We start from the raw sequence: 27,357 nt of genomic DNA, 5'->3' as shown, positions 1-27,357 counted from the left end.
GTGAGTGATTTGTGGAGAATTAAGACAGCAATAAAATAGACAGTGACTGAGGTGGTTAATTTAGGCTGTATAGTCACTTTAGAAAAGGAAACATTTAAGCTAAAATATGAGGAAGGCAGTTCTCCTTTCTGGACTTCTGTATCCTTTTCTATAAAATATGACTGCTGAACTGGGATGCTTTTGAAAGTCTCTTCTAGTTCTAAGAATCTGTGATTTCATGGCTAGGATATATTATATGATATGGATGTGTGCACATATATTTTTAACTTCAAATATCCTAAATTTGGTTAAGTAAATCATGACAGTGAGTCTTAGCTTTGAAGACATTTAAGGTAACAGTAAATTACTTGTAAGGATCCAAATGTAGCTTGGCATACTGGACTTTCGTGGCTGTTCTCTGAGCTCTGAGAGGGAAGGGCATATTTTACTAATATTTTGGAAATATAGTCAAACTGGTTTCTGAAAAGAAGGGTTAATATGTCCCTGAACATTTCAAAGTAGGCAAAATACATGCATTTGTAATGAGGTTAGATTGTCTTAAACTAATTCTTTTGGTGATCACCTACAACCACAAATTCAGACATACTGAAATTTTAAAAGGTAAAACTAAGCCACATGTTCTTTTTTACATAAAAATGGGAAAAAAGTTTGAGGTGATATGGTATGGGATTTTTTTTAAAGGAAATAACCATATTTTGCCCCATATTTTTCATGCACCAGTTAGCTAGAAAATTACAAAAGCTGAAAAACTCAGATAAACCGTAGTATGAGGATTAACACAACACATTCATCCCCTCCCCCCTGCCCCTATGTCCCTCTCTTTTTCCCTCCCACCCCAAGCTGGGGCATATTTCTGGAATGGAAATAAAAGCCTCTCAAATTGTTGAAAAATGAGGGCCTCTGAATTTTTAATTCTGTTAATTAATCATCAGAAAACTAGAAATTACTGTCTCTCCGAGAAGCAGTGAGGTAGCAAGAACCAGAGACTCTGAGTTTAATTTTGCAGGAGCTGGCTGGTTTCCCAGCAACACATTGATTTGTGGGGCCACTACTTTGGGCACCTCGAGGATAATTAAATATTAAGTCTCTCTCTGATGTATGCAAAGTCTGCCTAAGAGGGTTGGCAGCCACAGTGAAGGTAGCAGTCACACATTTTTTGGTAAGTGAACATTGCAATATCATTATCTATGCTTATCCTTACTCTGTAAGAACTTGTCTCTATCCTTAATATCACTCAAAGTATCTCTGAGAATGAAGAAGGGGATAGAGAGAAAAAGAAAAAAAACGAGAGCTTATACAGTCAACACTTGGAGATCTTCTAGGTGTTTGGGATATGGAGATCAAGAGTGGACTTTAATGTGTGTGAGAGAAATGATGAGGGGAGCACAACATCCTCTATCTCCTCTAGTTCAAGCTTCCATTTTATACACCGAGCAGCCAAGCACACAGATGAAGAGTCTTCCCCCAAATTCTAAAACTAGTGGTAGAGGGAGGATGGTCACACACACAAGTATCTGTCCACTAGTGCCCTGATCTTTCTACTACTCTAGTGAAAGGTAACACAATTTTTGAAAAACAATAATTTAAGAGACAATTTAAACTACGGGCATAGTTTTGTAACATTCCGGAAGTTGTTGGTGTTTCCATTCTAAACGCAATACTTCTGCATTCACTCACCAAGTAACAAGAGGTTATTTACAATTATAAGTCACATTCCCCCATCAAATGCACCCGTCCTTCAAAATACATTTCAATCAGTAATGCCAGACAGACATCTTTAATTTCTAAAGGAGGAGGGGGACACTCACTGATTTACTTCTTGGAGAAGACTCTAGATGAGTAGCATCATTAAGCCAGTGTAGCTTTCTTATTTGTACTACCAAATATTCAACAAATCCATATCATTACCTACCAAGAACAGGGAAAATGCTCTTACATAAGGGGAAAGCAGAGAGGAGAGAAAAGAAAAAGAGTGAGGGGGACATGAGATGACTTGTATTAGAGTCATTCAGAAACTCTTGGGAGAGATTTCCTAGAGGGCCTGAAAAAGTTTGCACCACCACAGAAGAAATATTGGTGAAACGCAGTTACACATGGATTTGGCAAACGAGAGAAAATAGTCTGGACTCATAACAATAAAGTCAAGTCAGTTTAGAAAAGTGCTTGAGAAAAAACTCTTAATTACAAGCCAAGTTGCCTTAAGTTCTGCTTTTGGAAAAAGTTAAGCTATCAAGGAACTAAAATCTCAAAAATATTCAGAAATCCTTGAACTCATATAAAACTTCCAACTTGTTTCTTGAGTAATTAGAACACCGAGAAAAGCTTAGAAGAAGAAATAGCAATGATACTTACATTACTTATGAAGAGCTCGGGTTCAAATATCACAGTGTATGTTCCTGTGTTTTAACATGTCACATAACACGGACATTTTCCCCTTTTCCCAACTTCTACACTGTTTCCTCGCATCTTTAGAATAACAGGAATCTGACATAACATAAAGTGAGGCTCTAACCAGAGAAATCAGCCTCATCATCCTGGCGAGAAGGTGAAACTGACTGAGGTCGAGAACTTAAAAAGTGAAGGTATGAGGAAAGTACATAACTGTAGTCACATTCATTTGCTTCAGGACCAGAGTCAGACCCTAAAGTTCCACAGAGCAAAACTAATGTGACCTAATTTAGGGTTTACCCCAGGGATGCCACATGAACCTTCATGTTTGCTGAAAACAAGCACATCTCTAACTTCTATGCCCCGTACCTGCAATAGAGCTCGCGGCCTATGCCTTCGTGTTCCTAGCCTGCTCTTTAAAAAACACTGCGAGTGGTTTCCTCAAGTAATTCAAGGCAAAATGTTGAGACTGAACATGTTAAGGTCACAGTGCTTCAGAGAGAGTATGATTCTGATATTCATGACTTTTAAACTACAATCCACTCCAGTGATTTGACAAGAGTAGAGAATCTTTGATAGGTCTATCTTTTTTGAATCTCAATTTCTCTAACTCTGAAGAGCAAACAATAGTACTGACCTCTTCATCTCACAGAGGGAAATAAGACTGTATCTGATAATAATTACAAAGATATTCTGTGATGAGGCCCAAAATATTCTTAAAATCTGATTCATTTTTTAAAAGAAATTTATTGTTCTTTAGATGTAGTAATAACCATATAAATTATAAACTTGCTTTAAAATTAGACGGTAGAATGAGTTGGAGTTAGACCTCTAGGAGACTCTTTTGCAGTGGGGATTATCTGGGAAGTCCTAGTTTCTAACACTTATTGACATGACGGTCTAACCCTGCATGCTAAAGCACGTGATTAAGGTTCCCAGCTCCTGGACCCTATGGCCTCAGGGTGCATCAATTTAGAATTTAAGCCAAATTTCAACAGCCACCATATTTCTTTGATTTAGGAATTAGCATTCTTATCTATTCAATCAATAAGGATTTAAACTCTGAGTATGTGCACAGGATACTTACAGTCAAAAGATGGTAAATATATCCTCTAGGGCTTCAGTTCTCATGGTGGTGGAAAAACAAAACTTTTAACAGTAATTAATAATGATAATAATTATAAATAATTAAGGCTCAAATATGTGGAATTCAAGGTTCCATTAAGCTTGCAATGGTTAGAGAAGGTTCCAGAGAGAAGATGGACTGAGTGAGCCTTGAAGTACGGTATGGAGAAACTAAGATCTTGTGTCTCTGTTACATTATGTCCTTCTAAGTATAGGGAGAAGGGACAGCATTTTAGTACCTGGGCAGAGCATGAAGGAAATGAACTAGCTAAACTGTTTACTATATTTCTATTCAGATCTGCATTTTTCCTGGGCAAGAGTAAGCTACCATGATTAACTGATACTGTGAACCATCCTATCTGCTATTAAGAGAAAAATAATGTACACGTGTTCTATGTATAATCTACCATGCATACGCATGTTCAAACATATGGAAAAATAAAAATAAATTTTGTTGCACATATTCAACTACTAAATAGCTGATTGATAAATATACTGGAAAGTTTGCATTACCAAGATGATTATCCAGTTGACAGTTGTTTAAAGAAATCAAGAACTGACCTCCAATTATTGTTTTTTTTTTTTTTCTTTTGAGATGGAGTCTCGCTCTGTCGCCCAGGCTGGAGTGCAGTGGTGCCATCTCGCCCACTGCAATCTCCGCCTCCCAGGTTTAAGCGATTCTCCTGCCTCAGCCTCCTGAGCAGCTGGGACTACAGCTGCATGCCACCACACCAGGCTAATTTTTGTAGATTTAGTAGAGATGGGGTTTTGTCATGTTGGCCAGGTGCCAGGCTGGTCTTGAACTCCTGGCCTCAGGTGATCCTCCCACCTTGGCCTCCCAAAATGCTGGGATTAGAGGCGTGAGCAACCGCATCTGGCCTAATTATTGTTAGTAAGAAAAATAATCATTCAGACACTCCCTTACCTGTCTCTGGGGCCAGGAGGCTTTGAGAATGGCTTCAGTTCTAAAGAACACGAGGAGCTTGCTGTCCTCCTCAGTCAGGTGAAATGATTGCCCCAAAATCTGCAGCACGTGAATGCGGGGCCGCACCGGCCAGGCGTCATCAGCACAGAAAGGCCGCAGCCACTCCAGCAGGTCCTCAGGTGAAACCAGCTCCTCACTGCAGGGCAAAATCCAGAGGTATCTGTAAACTCCTAAGCCTTTTATTTTCCCCCTTCCAGTAATCAAATGTGGTCACTGACCTAACATTTGTTTGTTGGATGACTTCGTTTTTTTCCTCTTGAAAGGAAAAATTTTGGTTTTTAAATGGCTTATAGCAAACTGTATTAGGTATTTAAAACCTATGTAAAATGAATGTAATTTTAAAACAGTATCATATTAAAATGAGTTATATAAAGCAGATAAATATCCTTGGCTAGTTTATTTCAAAATTTAATAAGTAGTAAGGTTTATTTCTGTTAATAATACCAATAGTGCAAGGCTGCATTCTAGTAATTTTATATATCTGATTACTTGTTGACAATAATTAAGCAAAGTAGGCATCATAAGTTACTTTTTACAGTTGAACCAACAAACTTCAGGGAAGTGATATAATATGCTCACACAAATGTATAATAGTGCTGTAGGACCCCAAAGCTCCAGTTCTTTCTACCATTTTTCCCAGATGATTAGAATTTCAATATGCCATTAGAGTATCAAATTTTATACTACTCTAAAAGTGAACTATGAATGCTTGGTTATTATAGGACTGTGAAGTTTAAAATGATTCAAAAAAGGGGACAGTTTGTACAATGTTCTATCTCGTACTAGAATCTCTTTTCTTGTAACCCCAAATGAATATCTTATTTGATTATGTCAATGGATTATTTATCCATAACTCTTAAGGGGTTGTCCATACAGGAGACTCACTCCCACAGGGGCCTGGAGATCCATGCTAAAGCACTGAATTATACAGGTTTTGTTGTAGCCAGATCCTTATAAGGCTTTTAGCTATAAATCACCTAGACTGAATCCCAGTCTAACTTACCTTAAATCAAATTCCATGCCCTAATAAGATCACAAGACTTTTTTTTTTAACTTCTGAGAATACAATTCTGCAATGCCACTGAGTATGTCTTTCAGTATGTATTATTTAATATACTTGTCAAATGCTATCTTATGGCAATTTAAAAGAATTATTTGTATTTAAGAATAAGTGAAACTACAAAATGTTGTGGATAATTGGTTGAAGAATTTCATAAATTTAGCAACTCAGTTGTTAATTTTACCTATAAGATTCCTAAATATTTATCAGAAATGGAAACAATTAGAATGCAAAAATAGGATGCTACAAATATTTCTGGTGAACCTTTTGCAAGGTGAATAGACAGTACAGTGTAATGGGTCTAATGGAAAGACCATTAAAAAAAATCTGATGGACCTAACTGAATCCTGGCTGCAGACTTTCCTAAGAACTCTAGGTAAAAATCATGAATATTATCCTTCCCAGGTTATACTGACACAGGCGAAGGTCCCAAGAGTGTGTTACCTGGAGTCTGTGAAACCAAGATAACATATACAAAGCACCTAGCAAATTATGTGGTACAGAGGAAGTACTTAATAATTAGTAACCATCATTGTCTTAATAACAATCATCACCATAATTATCAGCATCATCAAAGCACTATAGTTTATGCTTAATGATACAGAGATTAAAAAAAATTATATGGTCTCTGCCTTCAAAGAACTAATAATACCATGGAACGGCAAGACTTTAAAAGTGACTATTATCCAAATTACTAATATAAATGTGAACAACTGTTTTGGAGGAAGAGTGAATAGAACCAGGAAAGGCTTCAGAGAGGAGGTGGCATCTGAACAGGATCACAGAGGATAATTAGAATGTATATAAATGGAAGTGTGGGAAAATATAATCCAGACAGAGAACAGCAAGAAAAAAACAGCAAAAGATTTCAAAGGACAAAGAATTTTCAGGGAGAGATTAAAGCACAGATGTGTGGGTGATAAATTAGAGGAGAAAGGTAAGGAAGGATAGGCTTTCTCACCCAGGTAACCAAGAGACCGAATACAAGGCTGAAAAGGCAGTGCAGTTTAACTCTTTGACAGCACAGGCTCTGGAGGTGTTTGGCCCAGACTCACTGCCCACATTTGCCACTTCCTGACAATGTAACTTTGACCAAGAAGTCACTCAATAGAGCAGAGCCTCAGTTTCCTTATTCGTATATTGGAGATGGATAACAACACTTTCCTCGTGGGGTTGTTGAGAAATTAAACAGAAACATAAAATAATAAATGCAAGGCATGTAATACAATGTCTGGCATATAACTAAGTGCTTCAATTAAAAGCAACCATTATTATTAAGGATATCTGATCTTTTTTGCATGAAATAGGAATGGAGGATTTCTGAGCAGTGAAACATCAAAATCATGTTATTGATTAGAAAAATGTATGGGCTGGGGCAGACTGAGGCACTTTTGATGAAGGCTTGAAGCTGTCTAATTCAGGAAGAAAGTATTTTAAAGCCCATTTGTGACTATAAGTCCTAACCAGTTTCACATAAAATGAAGCTGATTTTTTGGCCCTCTCACCCAAGTGCCAAGAAGATATAAGTAGGAAAAGCTAGAATGTGAGGAAGCTGTTGTCATGAAGGCAAGTTGGAAGTTATAATAATAACCAAAGCTCCCAATATGGTGAATAAGAATGAAAACAATATTCATAACAACTTCTGAAGGTTTACTATGCACCACGAATTATATCACTTCATCATAACTATCTTTTTCTTGTATACTGTTATCATCTCCAATTTGTAGATGAGGTAACAATCTCAGATTTAAGAATCTGACTACGGCATTTTGAGCTGAATGATATTAAAATTTTTAAAAAGATAAAAATAATTTGTCCAAGGTCACACAGTAATTAGTGGCACCAATATTTGAACTTGGACTATCGGACTGCCTTGTCAATTACTACACAATGCTACTGAACCAAACGGGCTATTCCAGAACAGTGTGGCAGTGGATTAAAACTACTTAGCTATGATGAGATATAGAAGGATTATTACTCTAATATTTTTCAAGTTATTAAATCAAATTAGTTCCTTTTACATTAGAACTTACTGTGCAGCTAATAACATTTGACATTTTAAAGGAACATGCTCTCATTTTGTGTTGATAGTTCAAACATATAATAAAATTATGAGAAGTCCTTCCTAAAATAGAAGCATTGTGTTCTAGAAGCACCATGTCGTAGATGTGCTTTGCTATTACTGGTGCTCAAGAAAACTACACAGAAATGAAAGGCAGCTCTTTAGAAAAAGCTGTCAAGGACATTGACTAGACACTATCTCCTGAAGATTTTAGCTTCAAAATTGCTTACATTTTGATTTCAAATTGAGTTCTTAAAATTCATAGTCACTCTCATGGTTCAGCAAATATACAAACACATACACACAAACATATGCATAGGGAAACAGAGAGGAAGAACCATGATAAAACGTTAACAACTGGCAAATCAAGGGGAAGAGTATGTCAGTATTTTATTTATCCATGTAATTTTTCTAAGGGTTTTAAATTTTTCAAGATAAACAGGGAAAAAACAGCAATTATAACTTTTATAATGTAAAAACTAGAATAGGAAGAAGGAAAGTGATTTCATTTCTCATCTTTTATGAAAGCAAGGAGAGGATTTAATGAGCTTAAAAATTAAAAAAGAACATCATTATTTCAAAACATATTTACTTCATTATAAGGGTAATACAAACGGTTTTTAAAAGTCATGAAATACACTTTGGGAGGCTGAGGTGGGCAGAACACAAGGTCTGGAGATCGAGACCATCTTGGCCAACATGGTGAAACCCCGTCTCTACTAAAAATACAAAAATTAGCTGGGCGTGGTGGTGTGTGCCTGTAATCCCAGCTACCCAGGAAGCTGAGGCAGGAGAATCACTTGAAGCAGGGAGTCAAAGGTTGCAATGAGCCGAGATCGCACCACTGCACACCAGCCTGGTGACAGAGCAAGACTCCATCTCAAAAAAAAAAAAAAAAAAAGGTCATAAAATAGATAAAAAAAGAAAATCTCTCATAGTTTCACTACAAACACGTAGGGAATTGCTTCCACCTTTTTCCCTATAATGAGATTGGGGAGGGGATATTACACTGCAAATGATAATTTAGTCATTATTTTTAAAAATTTGCTGATAAAGGAAACACACTCAGAATCAGTTTTGGTCCAAAAGATAAGAAGTCACGTGCAATACATAAACAGCTCTATTAACAGAAAAGAACAACAGCAGCAAGCATGACAACAAAATATGTCCATTGAATGACTAATTGAGACTGTGTTACTCTGAGGTGGAATGAGTGTTCATCTGGCATTTCGCTATTATGTGATGTAGCATGGAAGGACATTCACAAAAGTACAAAAGAATGGAAGGGAAATGTCAAGCAAACAAAGGAAATTATTGAATCACAGCAAGAAGACAGATTTTTTAAGAATATAAATAAGCGAATCCTCAGTAAGAGAGTTTTCAGGTTGTATGTGTATGCCACATACAAAGATAACCCAAACTTAAATTCAAATAGTTAAGGTACATTAAAGGAGATGGTAAATATCAAAGCATTTTATAAATCATGATGCACTAATCAAAATAAAATGTTCTTATATGAGAATGCAAGAAAGCAGAACTACATTCAAGCAAGCAAAACACACACATTTGAGATTTCCTGTAAATATAAATGTCATAGAATTTGAATACCTGAAGGAACATTAGGTGTCTTCCATAATGAAAGTAAACTGGCAACCAGATTTTGTGGCTGGCTTGCATAGTAGATGCCAGTGTTTCAAAATTAAGGAATTTCACCGACACATACACACAGTCAGGATGTTCCAGCTCCTGTTTAAAAACTGGATGACAGGAAAATAGTGGCAAAAACAGGCTGGGGCCAAGGCAGCAGGGGCCTCCTTTAGACAAGGCCTGGGTGAGTTGTCTAGTTCGTCCCAGGCTCTCCCACTGCCTACCTCCTCTGAAGCCCATTGGAGAGAGGGAGGGGTATATACAAGTGAGCTAACAGTGAGGGACATAAACACCCATTCCATGTAGGTCCCGTGCCTCCATTAATGAACTAACCCACATACTATGCACACTTTCCTCACTACATATGCAGCGGGTGGGGCAGACATTTCCCAGGAGAATGTCTTCTATTTATCAGCTCCCATGAAACAATCAGGGGGAAATGGCAAGGAATAAGAACTGCAAATAAACGAATGTGTAAATGGTACTGTAGTAATATAAAAAGGGTGACTTTAGGAAAATCACAATCAAGGTATATTAAAAGAAAAATGCCTGGAAAGGTAAGGATGTTGGTATGCACACAATTCCAATCTCAAAGCTTGACTCCTGATAAATACAAATAATCTCCTTATGGCTGCTCTCAAATATATGCCAACCCAGAATATCTTCCTGGGTTCTTGGAGAACTGTAGGCATAATTAAAAAATAAAACAGAGTATCTTCCTGGGCTTCACTTATCAGTGAAAGGGTGGACACACCTTGCTGTAACATGGCAGAGTGGATACTCATAAACATGGCCTGAAGTGATCCAGAAATATTGCGGTAACAGAGTGGATCCACCATCCTGGATTGTGACCACAGCTTTCAGGAGGGCTCAACCTCACAGAACATAAGGCCTCATGCACTGCAGGTGCTCAGAGAACACTGGATGATTTACTTTGCCTCACAGAGCAGGAAGAGGGAAAAAAAAATCAGATTCAATTTGCTCTAGGTGGGCCGTTCTTTCTTCTCTTTTTTTTTCCTCTCTTTCTTTTCACTTAAAAAATAATGTGCAATCCCTAGATAACAGCAAAGAGTTTAATAAAGTCTGAATTATGTGACATTGTTCAATATTTATATGAAACTTTAAGGCAGCTGAAGCTGAGACTGTGGTGAAGCAGCAATTTAAACAATCAACCCCCACCTCCAAAACTCAATCGTTTTGAAGTAAATCGTTCTTCTTTTTTTGAATATTGCACAGAGGAATTCTGCATTAATTACCTGTTATCTGAGTGAATTTAATGCTATAAATCCTTTTGAGAATGACAAATATACTGGCTCACACTTGTGAGACATTCTTGTTAGGAAGTTTTTTAAAGCTAGATGAAGGCAAGAAGTAGAAAGGGAAATAAGGCAAAGGCAGAGAGAAACATGTCAAAGAGACAAGGTAAGACCTTGCTACTCAAAGTTCTTCCATGGATTGGGTATCACTTGGGAGCTGGTTAGAAATGCAGAATTTCAGACCCCACCCAGACCTACTCAATCAAAATCTGTATTTTAATAAGATCCCCAGGCAATTCCTATGCAGAATTAAGTGTGAGAAGAACTGCTTTACTGTCCTGTGCTGGCTCTTAGCGTCAAAAGGAGGTGATATGGTGAGAGAAATGCATACCTCTCTGAGCTTCATTTCCTAGTCTGTAAAATTCAGATGACAATTTCTGGATGATAAGGTTGTTCTGAGGACTAAGTGAGTTACTGAATAGCACCTTTCCAAAGTCTTGGCATAGAGGAATTAGATGTTCGTCAGGATTTTTTGTTTGTTTCCTTGTTTTTAAAATATTTGACAGCAGTATTTTCTTAATTCCAGGTTTGACAGATATATGCTTTTAGAACATTCTTAGTGTTGAATTTTTTTTAAAAAAACTTACTTTTCTTAAGCAAACAAATTCTTAACACGAACTAGAAATTGATATTTTCTTCTTGAAATATGATGTTATAAATATACATAAATAATAAGAGACAGCATACACATTTATGGATTTCTTTTATGAAAGAAATTTCATATGCACAAATAATTAATTCCTTTGTCCTACCTTTAATTGTAGATGTATGAAAGGTCTTTGGCATGATTTAAAATCCTTAAAACACTCAACTCTCATGTCTAGAGGCAAGAACGTGGTTACACTGAAAAGAAAGCCATTTGTACAGGTGGCCTGTCTAGGTGTTATAATTTTAACACAAAATTAGCACAGATAAAGGAAGAGGAAAAGAGAGCTTTTGGGGTGAGGCAGGAGCTGCAGTGAAAGAGCAAATGATTCTAATACTTTTTTTGTGGAGTCATCAGGATTTTCTACATAGATGATCATGCTATGTGCAAACGGGGACAATCTGACTTCCTCCTTTCCCATTCAGATGCCTTTTACTTCTTTCTCTTGTCTTATTGCTCTGAATAGAACTTCTAGTGTGATGTGTTGAATAAAAGTGGTGAAAATGGGCATCCTTGTCTTGTTCCAAACCTTGGAGGAAAAACTTTCAATTTTTTTCTCATTAAGTATGATGCTATGGGTTTGACACAGATGGTCTTTACTGTATTATGTTCCTTCCATACTGTATTATGTTCCATAGCTTGTTGAGTTTTATCATGATGGGATGTTGAATTTTATGGAATGCTTTTTCAGCATCTATTAATGAATTTGGTCAAGCTGCAGATACAAAATCAACATACAAAAATCAGTAGCATTTCTATATGCCAATAGCAAACAATTTGAAGAAGAAATTAAGAAAGCAATTTCATTTACAAGACAGCTGTGAAAAAAATACCTAATAATATACTTAATCAAGGAGGTAAAAGACCTCTACAATGAAAACTATAAAACACTGATGAAAATATGGAAGAGGACACAAATAAATGGAATGATATTCCATGTTCATGGATTGGAAGAATACTGTTAAAACGTCCATAATACCCAAAGTGATTTACAGATTCAATGCAATCCCTATCAAAATATCAATGGCATTCTTCACAGAAAAAGAAAAAGAAAATCTTAAAATTCATATGGAAAGGCAAAAGACCCTGGACACCTAAAACAAACACAGCTAGAGGCATCACACTGTTTGACCTCAAAATACACAACAAAACTATGGTAACCCAAACAGCACGGTAGTGGCATAAAAACAGATACATATACAAATGGAACATAATAGAGAACCCCAAAATTAATCCATGCATTTACAGCAACTGATTTTTGACAAAGGCTCCAAGAACACACACTGGGAAAAGTACAGTCTCTTCAATAAATGGTGCTGAGAAAATCAGATAACCACATGAAAAAGAATGAAACTGGACTTCTATCTCTCACCATATATTACAAATATCAACTATAAATGAATTAAAGACTTAAATGTAAAACCCAAAAATATGAAACTACTAGAAGAAAACATAAGACAAAAGTTTTATAAAATTGGACTGAGCAAAGATGTTTTGAATAAGACCCCAAAAGCTCAGGCACCAAAAGCAAAAACAGACAGATGGAATTACATCAAACTAAAAAGCTCTGTTATGTCAAAGGAAACAATCAATAAAGTGAAGAGACAGCCTACAGAATTGGAGAAAGTATTTGTAAACTATACATCAGATAAGGCGTTAACATTCAGGATATACAAGGAACTCAAACAACTCAATAGCAAAAATATAAATAATCTTGACTTAAAAGGAGCAATAGTGACCTGAAGTGAAATAGACTTGAAGTGACATTTCTCAAAAGAAGACATGCAAATACCCAATAAATATATGAAAAAAATGCTTGACATCACTAATCATCAGGGAAATGCAATCAAAATGACAATGAGTTTTCACTTTCCCCGAGTTAAGAAAAAAAATAACTAATGCTGGCCAGGGTGCAGAGAAAAGGGGACCCTTATACACTGTTGGTGGGAACATATATTAGTCGCTGTTAGGGAAAACAGAATGGAGGTTCCCCTAAAAATTGAAAATAGGACTACCATTTGATGCAGCAATCCCGTTACTGAGTATATATCCAAAGGGAATTACATCAGTATGTTGAAGAAACTTCTGCACACCCATGTTTATTGCAGTACTATTCATAATAGCCAAGATATGGAATCAACCTAAATGCCCATCTAAAGATTAATGGATGAAGAAAATGTGGTATATATAAATACCATTCAGCCACAAAACAGTGAAATCCTGTCATTTGCAGTAACATGGATGATGAACCTAGAGTACATTATGTTAAGTGAGATGAGCCAGGCACAGAGACAAATACCACACAATCTCACTCATATGTGGAATCTAAAAAAGCTGATTTCATGGAAGTCAGAATAGATTGGTGGTTCCTGGAAGTTGGGGAGCAGAGTGTGGTGTACTAGGAGAGGACGGTCAATAGGCACAAAGTTACAGTTGGGCAGGAAGAATAAGTTTTGGTGTCCTATTTATATAGTAGGATGAATTAGAGCAAATACCAATGTATTGTATATTTCAAGATCGCTAGAAGAATTTGAATGTTGTCACCACAAAGAAATGATAAATGTTTAAAATGATGGATATGGTAATTATACCAATTTTATCATTATACTATGTATACATTCATTGAAACATTACAGGTCGGGCGTGGTGGCTCACGCCTGTAATCCCGCCAAGGAGGGTGGATCACCTGAAGTCAGGAGTTCAAGATCAGCCTGGCCAACATGGTGAAACCCCATCTCTACTAAAAATACAAAAATTATCCGGACATGGCGGTTGGCACCTGTAATCCCGGCTACTCGGGAGGCTGAGGCAGGAGAATCACTTGAACCCAGGGGGCAGAGGTTGCAGTGAGCCAAGATCCCATCACTGCATTCTGGCCTGAGCGACACTGCAAGACTCTGTCTCCAAAAAAAAAAAAAAGAACATTACAATGTACCACATAAACATGTACAATTATTATGTGTCAATTATACAATATAAAAAATTAAATCTAAAAGAAGCAAATAATATTTGCATCAACATAAAAGGATAAAAGGGGACATGTGGGCCTGGTGCAGTGGCTCATGCCTATAATCCCAACACTTTGGGAGGCCGAGATGGGTGGATTACCTGAGGTCAGGAGTTTGAGACCAGACTGACCAACATGGCAAAACCCCATCTCTACTAAGAATACAAAAATTAGCTGGACATGGTGGCAGGCACCTGTAATTCCAGCTACTCAGGAGGCTGAGGCAGGAGAATTGTTTGAACCAGGGAGGTGGAGGTTGCAGTGAGCCGAGATTGCACCATTGTACTCCAGCCTGGCCAACAAGAGCAAAACTCCATGTAAAAAAAGAAAAAAGAAAAAGAAAAAAAGAGAGGACATGTGAATAATGGCATAAATTGCCTAAAAATTAACCACAAACCACATATTTGGTGGTGGCCGTCAACACACGCACTCAAATTCTTACTTTTTTATGCAGTCTCCCTGCCAGGGATATTGTGGGATAGTATATACATAACCAAAAAGCATGTAATGTGCTTTTGTGTGTGACATCTGAAGATGTGTATGAGTGAGGTTATTGTCAAAACAGACACTATGGAGGGTAGTGGGTGTCCAGGTTACGAGTTTGGGACTGAGGGAAGCTTGGTATGTCAACAAGAGAAAGGGTGAGGGGCACATAAGGCCTGGCACGGGCTCCTAGAGGTTAGGCTGTCATGTCATGCCAAGGAATGAATAACTTGACAGCATTACTTTCAAAATCCAGAATAACCATATCACTGCAAAGATCCTCCTTGGAACTACCTGGAAAACATAAACTGTCTCCCCTACATGATTCTGCCAGGCGCATTATTGGGAAGGGAAACCCAAACAAAGGGTGTCGGGTTTAACTGTGCAGATTCAAAAAATGCTTGCCAAAATAAAAGTTATGGCTTTGTCTTTCTTCTTTTTATTTTTTAGGCAAAAAAAAAAAAAAAAAGTTCTCTGAAGTTTCTTTTGTTAAGAAGGCTTTGTTATTCTGTGTCTCTAGAATAAAAAGTAAGATCTTGTTCTGTTTCTCCACTCCCTAATGTCTTCTTCAAACCTTAAAAGATAGTCTGTATTAGAGTGAGTCTCAAATTGGATTCTTTTTGTAAATGTGGCTAGAAATTCACTAAGACGAAATACTGCCTTTTAATATGCTTGAGATGTCCCAGTGGGACAAGACTAAGAAGCCCCATTGAAAGGGGCCTAAAACAGTACCTGTTGAGACCCTTTCATCTTGGGAGGCCAGGATCCAGAGTCAGCCTAGCCTGAGAGAAGCTGCGCTGAGGACGGCAGCTCCCTGGGAGCTGATGGCTGAGAACTCACTGACAAGCTGGGAATGAGATGGCAGTAGTGAGATGGGCCCTAGAAGGAGGGTAAGTGTTTCCCACATAGCATCTCTGCCTGCTCTGCTACCTGCTGCATGTGCAGTTGCTCAGGCAGCTTCCTCAGCCTGGAATACCATCATCTATCTCCTCCAAACAGACTCTTCTTTCACTGACCAGCCCTGTGTCACCCCTTGTGTATCGTGCCCTAACTACTCCCTCCACTCTGCCTTCTGTACAGCGCTTCCCATTCTATAGCACAGTAACTATGGCTACAGGCCAGATTGTCTCCCGCGCAAGACTGTGAGCTCCTTGGGGTTAGAGGTTGTTTCTTATCCATATGACCCCTTTGTGACTTCACACAGAGCATGGCACAGAGTAAACCCCATGAATCATTAATTTCTTTTTAAAATAGGGGGCCTAAATTAGCCACTGCTACAGCAACTTTCCTATCTGAAGAACCATAAGCAAAGGGGTTTAGAAACACTGTGCAAGGTAAAAAGCACAGGAAGTAGAAACCCCTGCTTGCAATGTTTTTCCACCTTCACCTACATAGCTCATTCTATATTCTGTCACTCAAACCTTGTGCACAAAGCAATGCAGGGAAATAGACTATGAAGGAGTCGGCATCTGAGTACTACATTATCATTTAGAGCCAGGGTGGAATCCTGGTTCTATTTCCCAGCTGTATGACTCTGGGCAAGTCAACTCCTCTCTCTGAGCTTTTAGGTTCTCCTCTGAAGATGGCAACAACATATACAGCCGTTAGAAATAATAATCACAATAATCATTAAATCTACAAAGATCAATGGAAAGTCTTACAATAGCAAGTAGATAAGAGAATATAAAAGTTTATACATTTAAATTGAAACTATATAAAAAGATACCTGTACCTGAACAATAACTGGTAGGTAACATGCAAATAAAAATAATTATATTACCAAATAGAACTATGGGGAGTTTTCTCAAACCCATCTTCATTATATTCCATCATATTTTCAAATTAAAGAAAGAAAATTGGGGAGAGGACTTATATGGCTTACATGGATATTAGGCATTGTAAAGACCTTTGTGAATTTCGAGGACATGCACAACTGTTCATTTGTGGTTGCTCTTTTTCTTATCAATATCATTGTACCTGAATGAAAAATTCTTTCTAAAAATAGCATCGGAGATACACATCTTTCTAGGCTTACAAAGCCTGTATACTTTGAGTCCTAAAACAAAGCTGACTTTAATTTATACAAAGTTTTTTTGTTTTTTTTTTAAAGAGCATATATACTCACCCTAGGAATTTCCACACTTAATCAATACAGTTAACGTGTTGGAAATGAGAATCCCCTATCTTGTAGGAAGCTCAGAGCAGTTTCTGCCCTGACAGAATGATTATGATGATGATTATTTCTAATGGCTTTCAAGGAGGCAAGAGAAAACAATGCTCTCCATGGCAAGCAGGACCTGGAGCTGGTGGGGTCAGCACAGAGCTAAGAATACCATGTCTCCAGGTGCAGAGCTGCTCCTTTCCCACCTAAAAATGTGGCTTAGTCTTGGAAGCTTCATACATACGGATACTAAGAGCAATTCTAATACTCTGAGGATACTAAGAGCAATTCTAATACTCTGAGGGTACTAAGAGCAATTCTAATACTCTGAGGATACTAAGAGCAATTCTAATACTCTGAGGAAAGCCAGTTAATGAAGATTAACTTACCCCTTATTCACACTGGCGTGGACTGCTGCAACAACACCTTCCAGGACCTTCAGTGGGTCCCTTGGCCCACCAAGGTCAGCACTGCCACCACTGTGAAAAGAGAGATAAACTGATTCAGAAAAGGATCACTCAAGTCTCAGAAATAAACTTGGTATTCACACGCTTAAATGAACCTCCTGGATTTTGGCATAGTATACTGCCTGCCCATAGTCATTTGTGCTATGTGATGTCTACAAATGTACCAAGCCCTACACTAGGTGCTAATGAAACATTTTCTGCCCTTAAGGAGCTCAGTCTAATATACACATGTTTTCCTATCAAGAGAATAACACATTCTACTTGCACTGTGTCATTCGAAAAACATTCGTTGGACATTGTATGAGCTACTTTAAGCATTAAATGTAATAATGATTTAAATCCTCCAGTTGAAGTTTTTTTTTTTTTTTAAAAAAAAAGCACTAATATTTACTTGCTACTAGTAAGTACCAGGCAATGCTAAACAGTTCATATATATTCTGCCACTATTAAATGCAACATCCTATGAGACAAGTACTATTATTATGCCCATTTTACAGATGTTATGTGTAGAACTCTAGTGAATCCTGAAAATGCAACAGAGAAAAAAAAAATTTTCAATGAGTTTTTCGAATAATTTAATGATATAAATCAACTGCCAGATTCGGTTCCTTTCACGTCATGTCTTTGTTATTTCGTGCCTACTACATTTTATTAACTTCCTAAAAGGCAAATGTTATGAACACTGTCAATAAAAATTTATTTTCCTTAGAAACAGAAGTAGCCGAATTCCTTAAGTTCCCTTTTCCTTCCATTGCTGGAAGATTTAATTCACAGTTATTGAATGTCTTGTGTGTGCCAAGTATACCATTTATTGGATCAGAACCAAATCTTTAGTGGTAGAATTGGATGCAGAAAAAGACAAGTATAATTTATGTCAAAAATTTATAAGTGTAAAAACTATTCCATAGTATTTTAATTATTCATGAAAATGGGCAATTTTTAAGAAATAAACTAAATTAATCAAAACACTAATTTTTCAAAATGCATATTTTTGTGAGCTTCATCTAAAACTTGGTTTAAGAAATAATAAAAAGATAACCATAAACGAAAAGGTACGAAATATGGCCAACAAATATCTGTCATCATTTGAAAGAGGACACTGGTTCGTATAACCAACATCAAAAAATCCTAATGAGCAAACAATAAAACAAAGCTTTATTAATTTGAAATTTGTTCTTTTTAGAAAAAGTTATGAAATTCTATATATCTCCCTATATATAAAATTAATGGATATCTCAGAGCATTAAGGTAAAAACTGTATGAGGCTGGGGTAATTAAACTGATAAAGGCTCATTTGATTTCAGTTCAGCTGCAGAAAACTGACATGCATTTAATCAAAAAGTTCCTCAAGAGCAATGCAGAATTAAAAAGAATGCTTAAAAGGAGAATAAATTAAACATAACTAAATCTTTTAGCCTAATTGCATTATTCACAGAAAGTACTTGATGCCTCATTATTTTCTTAACCTTCACTTTTGCCTCTTTTCTAATCCTCTCGGATGCATTCCTACAAAGGCACCCGCATATCGACACAAAGCAAGAATTTCCCAATTGTCGGTTTGGTGCCATTAATTGCAGGTAAATAATGTCTAAAGACACTTTACAGATGTCTGACTTCATCAGTGTATGATCAACCTTGCCTTGGGTTTTTCAAAACAACTTTCTGGGAACCATTTTCCCACTACTGCAAAGAATGGGAATTAGAAATGGTAAGATCTGAAAAACCATATTGAAGTCACAGGACAGTCTGAAACTTACTTACCTGTGTCAAATGCCATTTTGGCCTTTCCCTTATTTCAAGAACAGATTGTAAAAGGGGGTCCAACCAGAAATTACGTAGCTTAAGATGTTATACACAATACCAACAATGAAACATTTTCATGGTCTCCATCCTGAAGACATAAGACTATGAGAACTCTAAAAATAATCTCTCACTTTTGTAAAGTCCTTCCAAACTTATAAAATGCTTTTACATACAGGATGACACCTGTATGTGGCACCATCACTGACAAAGTGTCACCCCAGCTTTTCCACAATGACCACTTTCTAGCTTACCTCAATGCAGAAATTATTTTCATGATTGCACTCTGCACTATATCCTTGGGTGAGATGTCAAGAGGGCCAACTGCCACCTCTAGCAGCTGCTGAATCATTGCTAGAGGCTGACCATCTAAACAAATAGCCACAGCTTCATCATGAAGTTTCTCTTTTTCTGATCGGGAGAGATCATAGAGGTGACTGTATTTTTGCAGTGTTTCCTGTAAAGACATGGTAATCAACACTTAAGTATCAAACAGAAATTAAATGTATCTACATGCACAAAGTGAAACATATTTAGATCCTCGAACCAAATACATGAAAAGCAGCAACACCATACCAAAGGGCATGTATTAGTTAGTTATTAAGAGCTTAGGCTCAAGGATCACCCAGATTTGAGTGCAAATTCTGGCTTTACCATTTATTAGTTAGTGGGCCTTTGTGATCTCAAATTTCAATATCTGTAAAATGAGGATGAGGAAAATAGGGTCGTCTGAATAGAGGGTGTTGTGAACAGTAACTGAGATAATATAAAAGTCAGTTCTTTAGCACTTTGGGAATAAAGTAATGCTCAATAAGTATGAGCTTTTCTATTATTATTATTACTAATGCACTATGACCACACAATAATCTATTGAGCTACAACTATGTAATCCCAGGTATTATACATATGGTATCTAAATTAATACTTGTAATAACCCTGCAAGTATTTTTAAATTAGCTCCATGTTATAAAAAAGGAAATTAAAGGCCAAGGAGATTGAGTAATATGACCAAAGTCACATGGCTACCAATTAGCAGAGCTAAGATTAGAACCCAAAAGTCTATTCCCCTGCCCTAGGCCACACTGCCTGCCTCTCTTTGATAATATCTGTAAAAACAAATGTTATAACAAATAATTTAAGAATAAGAGGCAAGCTATTGTTTTTTGGCATACCAAATACAGTCACTTAATGATAATAACAGTTTCCAGATTCTTTATAGTTTCCCTTGTAATCCTGAATATACTGTTTTGTCTTTGAAACCAACCACGAGAAAACTCTGAATATTAACTGAATATTTGATGATATTAAAGAATGTTTATTAATTTTTTTGCTAGTGATCATGTTCTAGTGGTTATTTTAAAGTATCTTTTAGAGATAGACAGGGAGGTATTTATGAATAAAATGAAAAGATGACTGAGATTTGCTTCACAATCCACAAGAGCAAGGTAAGGGAAGGCAGCAGTATGCATGAAGATTGGGCACGTTTTGACAGTTGTTAAAGCTGGGAGTTGGGCACATGAAGTTTCATCTTACTGTTCTGCCCATTGTGAAATTGTCTATTTCAGAAAAATCCCTATGAGTTAAGCAGGCAATTTCTAGTATCGTCACCTAAGAGAAGAGGGAACTGAGGCTCTGTAGGATGAAAGCCTTTAACTTTGATTAAATTAAGCTTCATAAGGATATAAGTTTTTTTGTACTGGGTATATAATTAAGGACGTTAAAATGAAGGTCTGAACTATAAAAGGGATAAATGCATGGGGTTGAAGGTTATTTCCAGCTTTTGCTATATAAGGTGCCTTAATAAAATTAAATAATGTCTAATTTAGGAACCTCAAGAGTTTCCTATTACGGGCCATCCATAATCTGACTAAATGGTACTCACAAGTAGCTATACGGTACCTTTGCATCATATCTTAGATGAAACAAACATGTTTTTTATCAATAATCCCCTTGAATCCCCCCATAAACTATTCTAGGTATTGGAAGACAATACTTGTGGCTGGGTGAAGTGGCTCAGACCTGGAAGGCCAAGGTGGGTGAGTAGCTTGAGCCCAGGACTTTGAGACCAGCCAGGGCAACATGGTGAAACTCTGTCCCTACAAAAAATACAAAAGATTAGCTGGGTGTGGTAGCACATACCCGTAGTCCCAGCTACTCAAGAGGCTGATGTGGGAGGATTGCTTGAGCCCAGGAGGTAGAGGCTGCAGTGAGTGAGCCTGGGCAACAGAGTGAGACCCTGTCTCAAAAAAAAAAAAAAAAAAAAAGACAATTCTTGTTCCAAAGAGAGTAATGCCAATTCTCTGGGTTTTAATATAGTAATATAAGTTTAAAATAATTTTAGATGTGTTTATTTAAAAATAAGTACTTAAAAATTTATAATAAGTATAGACCACTTTTCCTTGAAGATTGTAATTTTACTCTAGTTCTCCTAATTATGAACTGTAGTACTGTAAATGTTAGTAGGATAAAATCAAGATTGGTAAAGCCAATTTGTTCCCTGCAAAGCCTTCTATATTGTTCATACCATTATTTAACATTATTCATTAGACAGAAAAATAGGCATTCCAAAACACAAAATGAATAAAATTTCTTTCAAACTTTTAAGTTCTTCCCATTATCTTTTCAATGGGGGCTTTGCATTTACGTCTTGTACAAATTTTGAAGTCTCCCATTTGCTCATTACCTGAACTCTCCACTGACTGATCTTTCTAGCCATTCTACAACGCAAGAATACAATTCAATAAACATGTAAGGTTTAAGAAAAATAAAAGAGGAGGTTAATGGCCACTTATAAGGTTCATTTACCATAGTATTATAGGGCAAATGGAATATTATTCATATATATAAGCACTGTTTTCACTTACATGGAAACCATTTATTTATTGATTTGTCAACTTTCCAGTTATAGAAAAAATTATCTCAACTCCCACAATTGTTAAAATATAGAACAAAATCTCTAACGGCCTCAGAGAGCTTCTGGTTTCATTGTATAGTCCTAACACCTGTGTCTTCAAACCTCATCACAGGTAGGGAACGCCAAACTTCATGATGTTGTTTTTGAGACACCAAGGAACTGGAAACCAACTAGAAACAATTTTAGTAGTCAAAAAATTCCTCTCAATAATGCAATTATATTTCATGTTGGAAACATGCAACATAAAAACAGGATAAGGGTATACATTTAACAAAAAAACAGGGTAGACATAAGAGGCTATTTCTGATTTTTTTCTGAAAATTAGGAGGGAAAAGAAAATCAAAATATTTATTTATTTATTTATTTATTTATTTATTTATTTATTTATTTATCTATCTGAGACAGAGTCTCGCTCTGTCGCCCAGGCAGGAGTGCAGTGGAGCAATCTCAGCTCACCGCAACCGCCGCCTCCCAGGATCAAGAGATTCTCCTACCTCAGCCTCCTGAGTAGCTGGGATTACAGGTGCATGCCAGCACACCCGGCTAATGTTTTTTTTTTTTTTTTTTTTTGAGAAGGAGTCTCGCTCTGTCACCCAGGCTGGAGTGCGGTGGCACGATCTTGGCTCACTGCAAGCTCCGCCTCCCAGGTTCAAGCCATTCTCCTGCCTCAGCCTCCTGAGTAGCTGGGACTACAGGTGCCCGCCATTGGGCCTGGCTAATTTTTTTGTATTTTTAGTAGAGACAGGGTTTCACCACGTTGGTCAGGCTGGTCTCGAACTCCTGACCTCGTGATCCACCTGCCTTGGCCTCCCAAAGTGCTGGGATTACAGGCGTGAGCCACCGTGCCCAGCCTATTTTTATTTTTATTTTTTAATTCTACCAGCTAGAAGTAAAGTCTGAGCACCACCGTCTTCTCATTTCTTCATTTTAGAGACCTCTCCCCTCACCCCAGACAGCTATCCAGTGTTCAACTCCTGCTACCATCTCCATTTCCACCCTTCTCACCCACTTCCTCTATTTCCCCATAACAACTGTGCCAAGTGGCTTAATGTCATTTTGAAAGAAGTGGAAACTGAATTGTCAATCAAGTGATCATGAAGAGGTTAACCAAAAAAGGCTTGCGGACCATTCTCAAGGATATCTGCAAGTCTGAAAACCCTGTCAAAACGACTAATGTAACATTAAAGGAAAAAAAAAGAATATACTGATACAGAGTGAGCATATAGAAGTTCCCATTTCTTTACCTGCTCACTATTCTTCAGAGAAAGGATGAAGCTGTGGCTTAGGGTTTCCAGGTGGGCAAGTGATTTCTCCAGATGATTCAAAGTATCTGCATAGGTAACTTTAGAATCCTTAGCTTCTTGAGCTTCATCTTCTGAGTTTCTTTTCCTTGGCTTCTCAATAAAATGTTTAACTGTCTTAATAGCCTTTCTAGTCATCTCTTTACGGGCTTCCACAGACAGCTTAAAAAAAAGAATTAAATAATAGTGAGACCAAAGAACCCTGCATTATTACATATTGCATATTCAGCAAGTGTTAATGAGTTAGAACAAAAGTGAAATTTTTGTATATATGATTTTAACCAATAAATAGCACTTGTTATACTAGTTTTTCTTCTGTGAAGAAAACAAAAAGTGAGGTGCCATTTGCATTATTAAACTAGTAATTAAGATTTTTAAAAATGTTAATACCCAAAGCAGGTAAAGTGATGAAACTAGTATTCATACTGACTGCCGGTTACAGTGCAAAAATGAGGAGTCATTTCTACAGCCATATTCCCAGTTCTGATCACTTATTATAAGAAAAAAATTCAAAAAAAGAAAATAAATACAGGCATAAAGATTTTAACTGGAATAAGACTATTAATATAACTTCAAAAATAATCTAACTGATAGAAGAAATGATAACTAGCTTATTTTAAATTACAGGCTGGAATATTATGTAGTCATTAAAATTAGAATTATAAAAACATTATCCAAACATTTTGGAATATGTTTGTCATAGAATGTTAAAACTTAGAAATCAGAATGCAAAACTCTCTAGATAATGTTTACATTAAACTTCAAACTATATCTGCTATACAATATATGTATTTTATATATTTTCTATTTTGTGTGTGTGTGTGTGTGTGTGTATGTTGAGTATTGCTTATCTGAAATGTTTGGAACCAGAAGTATTTTAGATTTCAGATTTTTTTTTGGATTTTGGAATACTTGCTAATTTAGCATCCCTAATTCAAAAGGCTGAAATCCAAAATGCTCCAATAAGCATTTCCTTTGAGCATCATGTTGGCACTCAAAAAGTTTCAGATATTGCAGCATTTCAGATTCCCAGATTCAGGAAATTCAACCTGTACATGCATACAAAGTGTATGTATGTATAAAAATACATTAAATATATATTCAGACATATGCATATATATATATTATTAAGGAGTTAGGATTATGAGCTTTTTTCTTTCCTTCTTTCCAAAGATTCTAAACATCGTTTTCACCCATTTATTCAGTGACATGCATCAGATTGCTGTATACTGTGTTAGATATATGGGAGTTATATTTTTCTAATTAATAAAATACTAAGCTCATTTATCCTCAAGAATGTGCTATTTTTCTAATATTAAAATATTAAGCTCTTACCCTCAAGAATACAAAACTAAGTCTAAACTTTGTGCTTTGTTGATGGAGGAAGCAGACGCCTCTGAGAGACCCTAGCGCCTTCTCAGGCCTCACTGATTTGTGCTGCTTTGGATCCTGGACTGCAGTCTTCTGTCAGCTACTCAAGTACATTTTTACTATATTCTCAAAAGGACGTGTTGATTTTTTTCTTTTAATAAAAAGAGATAAAGACTCCTACGACAGAATCTCATTTTTTTTCTACTTCCTAAAAGCAGTCATTGTACATGTCTGGTCATTCTGAAAAGCAGGACTAGGCTGAAATACATGGCATGAGTGACCACACCAGGAGGTAAGCTGCCCCCAGACCCTTCCTTTCCTACTAGCTCCCTCCAAGTCACTAACAGAGTTATGACTTTAAAATGCTGGTAGGACGCCTGTAATCCCAGCACTTTGGGAGGCCGAGATGGACGGATCACAAGGTCAGGTGATCGAGACCATCCTGGCTAACATGGTGAAACCCGGTCTCTACTAAAAATACAAAAAAAAAAAAATTAGCCGGGTGTGGTGGCGGGCGCCTGTAGTCCCAGCTACTCAGAAGGCTGAGGCAGGAGAATGGCATGAACCCGGGAGGCGGAGGCTGCAGTGAGCTGAGATCGCACCACTGCACTCCAGCCTGGGCGACAAAGCGAGACTCCGTCTCAAAAAAAAAAAAAAAAAAATGCTGATAGGGGACATTTTCCTAATCCTATATAAATATTGATAAAAGAGATCTTTAGGAAAGTACTATTTCCAATGAAATTGGAAATGCATTGCAAAAGCAGCTTTCAAACAAGTTCCGTAGTCCCCGCTTCTTACCAGATTTCTGGCTCTAAGCCATTAAAAAAATCAGAGCCCACCATTGACTGACAAGTATTAATTATGTTACTGTATTTGCCCACAAATAAACTGTTAACTCCTCCCTGTGATTCAGAAATACAAAATACTAGATCTGTGTTTTGTTCAACAGACCACCCTCCCTTCATACATGTAGATGAAGAGACTGAGCTCCAGGAGGCTCAGTGGTATGTTAGGGGTCATCGCGTACAAGAGAAGAGTAAAAACTGGAATTCAGAACACTTGGTTACCAAGTCAGTGCTCCCTGCCACCTTACATTACACAGCTTCCACTCAACGATTTCTGCATCTTCACAGGCTCCAAGTTTATTAGAGAGTGCATGCTGGTTGAATGCTGAATGACAAAATCAAGGCCGAATAAGAGTTTATAGCAGAGTGAATCTCTTATTATATTCATATTTGTCTCCCCAAGAAATATAAATTTCAGAAATTACTTGGCTATATCAGCTAGCCAAATGTATACACTCTTCCTAGCCTATTGTGTGATATGGAAGAGTTTCAAAAACAGACTGGCTACAGAATAGGGATAGGCAGCTAATTCACATGGGCAGGAAGTAGGGTCCTGGGTGAAACAATGGGTCCCTATCCCCTGAAAGAGGTCCAGATGAGATCATCGTTGTCCAAGTCTTGACTCGCCTTTGTCAACCAACCATGGAATGAATATATGGTAAGCAGGAAGAACAATACATTCAGAAAACTTGTGTTTAATATTTACTACTGGTGTGACTTTAAGAAACTTGACAAAGTGCTTCAAGCTTTAGTTTCTTCAGCTACAAAATGAAAAAAAACGACCCCTGCTGCACAATTTTAAGAACTTGAGACAATATGTAAAACAGTCAGCACAGCATCTTGCCCACAGTAAGTGCTCAGTAAACAGATGCTGACATTTAATTTGACCAATGGATAAAATACATATGCCATCCTCTCCCCTGTTAGCTTGTCATCTTCCTAATAAATTTGTCATATAATTCCCTTTTAGAAAAATCTTTTTTTAAATAAGCTCCCCAAATTTCTTAGCACGGAACTCAAGAACCAACCTTCACAAACTGGTCCCCAGCTAAGTCTCTGGCTTCATGGTATAATTGTAACTCGAACACTAAGCTACAGCCACACTGACTCTTTGTCATTACCTGGTGCTCTTACTTGCCATCTTGTCTCAATGAAATGCTCCTTTCCCTCTTTTTTGCAAGGCAAATTCCTAGTCATGTTTCATTATCGAGACACTTGGAGTCAATCTAGCCTCTACAAGCATTCTACTGGCAAGTCCTCTGCTCCAACATCCAAGTGCATAACCCACCTACTTTGTATGTATAAACTGTCTCGTCAGCATTACTGAGTCTAGCCCTCACACTGAAGTCTATGCTTTCAGAAAACTAGCTGTAGGTTATGAGAGACAGGTGCAACTTTTTCAAGAGTTCAAATTGTTTGACTTCATCACTACAGTGTCATTAGAAAATCTTCTTTTTCTATTTAAAATAATCCTTCAAGAGAACTAAATATTTCAAAATAACTATGTAACCTGACACTGAACAAGGCAGAGTGTAAATAAATGCAATCCTAAGTTAATTTTCCTGAGCTAGCTAGAACCTCTAAGAAGCAGAATGATATTATGATTAAAAATATGTAAGGTGTTTTATTTGACTAGGCGTTTTACTTAATTCAAGCTTTTTATTACTATACTTTGTAAAAACAGGTTCATTGCCGAAAGACTCCAGGGTATGATTAAAAAATATATGTTTAACACTGAATTTACATCTAGTAGATTTATTTTCTTTAAACTGTTCTATA

The 27,357-nt window shown here is 37.0% G+C and overlaps 1 protein-coding gene across 2 annotated transcripts in view; it reads right to left on the bottom strand.

Annotated features, from left to right (window-relative positions):
* The window catches only part of NBAS (NBAS subunit of NRZ tethering complex), a 395,596-nt gene that overhangs the window by 48,202 nt on the left and 320,037 nt on the right, over positions 1-27,357 (bottom strand). For both annotated transcript variants that reach the window (XM_024242131.2, XM_054548369.2), the window contains exons 45-48: positions 23,306-23,524; positions 19,402-19,604; positions 17,270-17,359; positions 4,439-4,634 (exon numbers count right to left, since the gene is read on the bottom strand). In XM_024242131.2, coding sequence (XP_024097899.2) covers positions 4,439-4,634; positions 17,270-17,359; positions 19,402-19,604; positions 23,306-23,524 — 708 coding nt within the window. The remainder of the gene's footprint in view (positions 1-4,438; positions 4,635-17,269; positions 17,360-19,401; positions 19,605-23,305; positions 23,525-27,357) is intronic.

The sequence above is a fragment of the Pongo abelii genome, chromosome 12, assembly GCF_028885655.2.
Source record: "Pongo abelii isolate AG06213 chromosome 12, NHGRI_mPonAbe1-v2.0_pri, whole genome shotgun sequence".
Classification (NCBI taxonomy): Eukaryota; Metazoa; Chordata; class Mammalia; order Primates; family Hominidae; genus Pongo; species Pongo abelii.
Note: the sequence above shows the minus strand (reverse complement) of the source record. Positions and strands in the feature narration are given on the sequence as shown.